The sequence below is a fragment of the Salvelinus fontinalis genome, chromosome 40, assembly GCF_029448725.1.
Source record: "Salvelinus fontinalis isolate EN_2023a chromosome 40, ASM2944872v1, whole genome shotgun sequence".
Lineage (NCBI taxonomy): Eukaryota > Metazoa > Chordata > Actinopteri > Salmoniformes > Salmonidae > Salvelinus > Salvelinus fontinalis.
This window is the reverse complement of record NC_074704.1, coordinates 2,079,999-2,082,348: the sequence shown is the minus strand read 5'-3', so window position 1 is coordinate 2,082,348 and position 2,350 is coordinate 2,079,999. Positions and strand designations below refer to the sequence as shown.

General features: G+C 52.3%; 1 protein-coding gene across 2 annotated transcripts in view; it reads left to right on the top strand.

Moving 5' to 3' along the window:
- LOC129839676 (protein kinase C beta type) overlaps positions 1-2,350 on the top strand; it is a 132,227-nt gene that overhangs the window by 68,429 nt on the left and 61,448 nt on the right. For both annotated transcript variants that reach the window (XM_055907228.1, XM_055907229.1), the window contains exon 6: positions 1,488-1,644. In XM_055907228.1, coding sequence (XP_055763203.1) covers positions 1,488-1,644 — 157 coding nt within the window. The remainder of the gene's footprint in view (positions 1-1,487; positions 1,645-2,350) is intronic.

The window sequence follows — 2,350 nt, the reverse complement described above, 5'->3', positions numbered from 1 at the left end:
CACCTCTCTCCACCCTCTCTCCATCCTCTGCATCTCTCTCATCCTTCTCTCCATCCCCCGTCCACCCCCCCCCCCCTCCATACTCTCTCCTCCACCCTCTCTCCACCCTCTCTCCACCCTCTCTCCACCTCTCTCCATCCCCTCTCCACCCCCTCTCCATCCTCTCTCCACCCCCTCTCCATCCTCTCTCCACCCCCTCTCCATCCTCTCTCCACCCTCTCATCCTCTCTCCATCCTCTCTCCATCCCCTCTCCACCCTCTCTCCATCCCCTCTCCATCCCCTCTCATCCCCTCTCCACCCCCTCTCCACCCCTCTCCATCCTCTCTCCACCCCCCTCTCCATCCTCTCTCATCCTCTCTCCACCCCCTCTCCATCCTCTCTCCACCCTCCCCTCATCCTCTCTCCACCCTCTCTCCGTCCCCTCTCCATTCCCTCTCCATCCCCTCTCCATCCTCTCTCCACCCTCTCTCCATCCCCTCTCCATCCCCTCTCCACCCCCTCTCCATCCTCTCTCCACCCCCTCTTCATCCTCTCTCCATCCGCTCTCCACCCTCTCTCCATCCTCTCTCCATCCTCTCTCTATCCTCTCTCCACCCTCTCTCCATCCTCTCTCCATCCTCTCTCTATCCTCTCTCCACCCCCTCTCCATCCTCTCTCCACCCTCTCTCCACCCTCTCTCCATCCTCTCCATCCTCTCTCATCCTCTCTCCATCCCCCTCCACCCCCCCTCCATACTCTCTCCTCTCTCCACCCCCTCTCCATCCTCTCTCCACCCTCTCTCCATCCTCTCTCCATCCTCTCTCCATCCCCTCTCCATCCTCTCTCCACCCTCTCTCCATCCCCTCTCCACCCCTCTCCATCCTCTCTCCACCCTCTCTCCACCCTCTCTCCACCCTCTCTCCACCCTCTCTCCACCCTCTCTCCATCCTCTCTCCACCTCCTCTCCATCCTCTCTCCACCCCCTCTCCACCCTCTCTCCATCCTCTCTCCACCCCCTCTCCACCCTCACTCCATCCTCTCTCCACCCCCTCTCCATCCTCTCTCCATCCTCTCTCCACCCTCTCTCCATCCCCTCTCCACCCCCTCTCCATCCTCTCTCCACCCCCTCTCCATCCTCTCTCCACCCTCTCTCCACCCTCTCTCCATCCTCTCTCCACCTCCTCTCCATCCTCTCTCCACCCCCTCTCCATCCTCTCTCCATCCTCTCTCCATCCTCTCTCATCCTCTCTCCATCCTCTCTCCACCCTCTCTCCATCCTCTCTCCATCCTCTCTCCACCCTCTCTCCACCCCCTCTCCATCCTCTCTCCATCCTCTCAAAGCAGCAATACGGTAGACAGTTCATTTCATTTGAATTACAGTTTGACAATTTGTTAACTATTTATCTTCCTCTTCTTCTCCCTCCTCTCCTCCCTCCTCCCCCTCTCCCTCCTTTCCTCCCTCCTCCCCCTCTCCCTCCTCTCCTCCCCACGCTCCTCCACTCTCCAGTCCAGGAGGCTTGTAACCTGGTCCCCATGGACCCTAACGGTCTGTCTGACCCCTACGTGAAGCTCAAACTCATCCCCGACCCCAAGAGTGACACCAAGCAGAAGACCAAGACCATCAAGTGTAACCTGAACCCCACCTGGAATGAGACCTTCACATTGTGAGATATCTCTACTCTTTATAATATCTTTGTTATACAGACCATCATATTTAGAGATATATTTCATGTTTATAATATCTTTGTTTTTACAGAACATCACATTTAGAGATATATTTCATGTTTATAATATCTTTGTTATACAGACCATCACATTTAGAGATATATTTCATGTTTATAATATCTTTGTTATACAGACCATCACATTCAGAGATATATTTAATGTTTATAATATCTTTGTTTATAAAAATCACATGGTGCGACATCTCCTATGTTTATAATATCTTTGTTGTAGAACCCTTAGAGTTGGGAGAGCTCTAGACTTGACATTATCTTTGTTTTGAAGGAGATCCAGGCAACACTGATTAACATACATTAGGAAAGGAAAGATTGTGTTGCGCTTTGTTTCTCTTCCTCCTCCCTGCTGTAGTGCTCTGATGGAGTCTGACAAGATCTCTGATCTGTCTGGTGTCTCTGTTGGTCATCCATAGTTAGTACTTTGTTTCTCTTCCTCCTCCCTGCTGTAGTGCTCTGATGGAGTCTGACAAGATCTCTAATCTGTCTGGTGTCTCTGTTGGTCATCCATAGTTAGTACTTTGTTTCTCTTCCTCCTCCCTGCTGTAGTGCTCTGATGGAGTCTGACAAGATCTCTGATCTGTCTGGTGTCTCTGTTGGTCATCCATAGTTAGTACTTTGTTTCTCTTCCTCC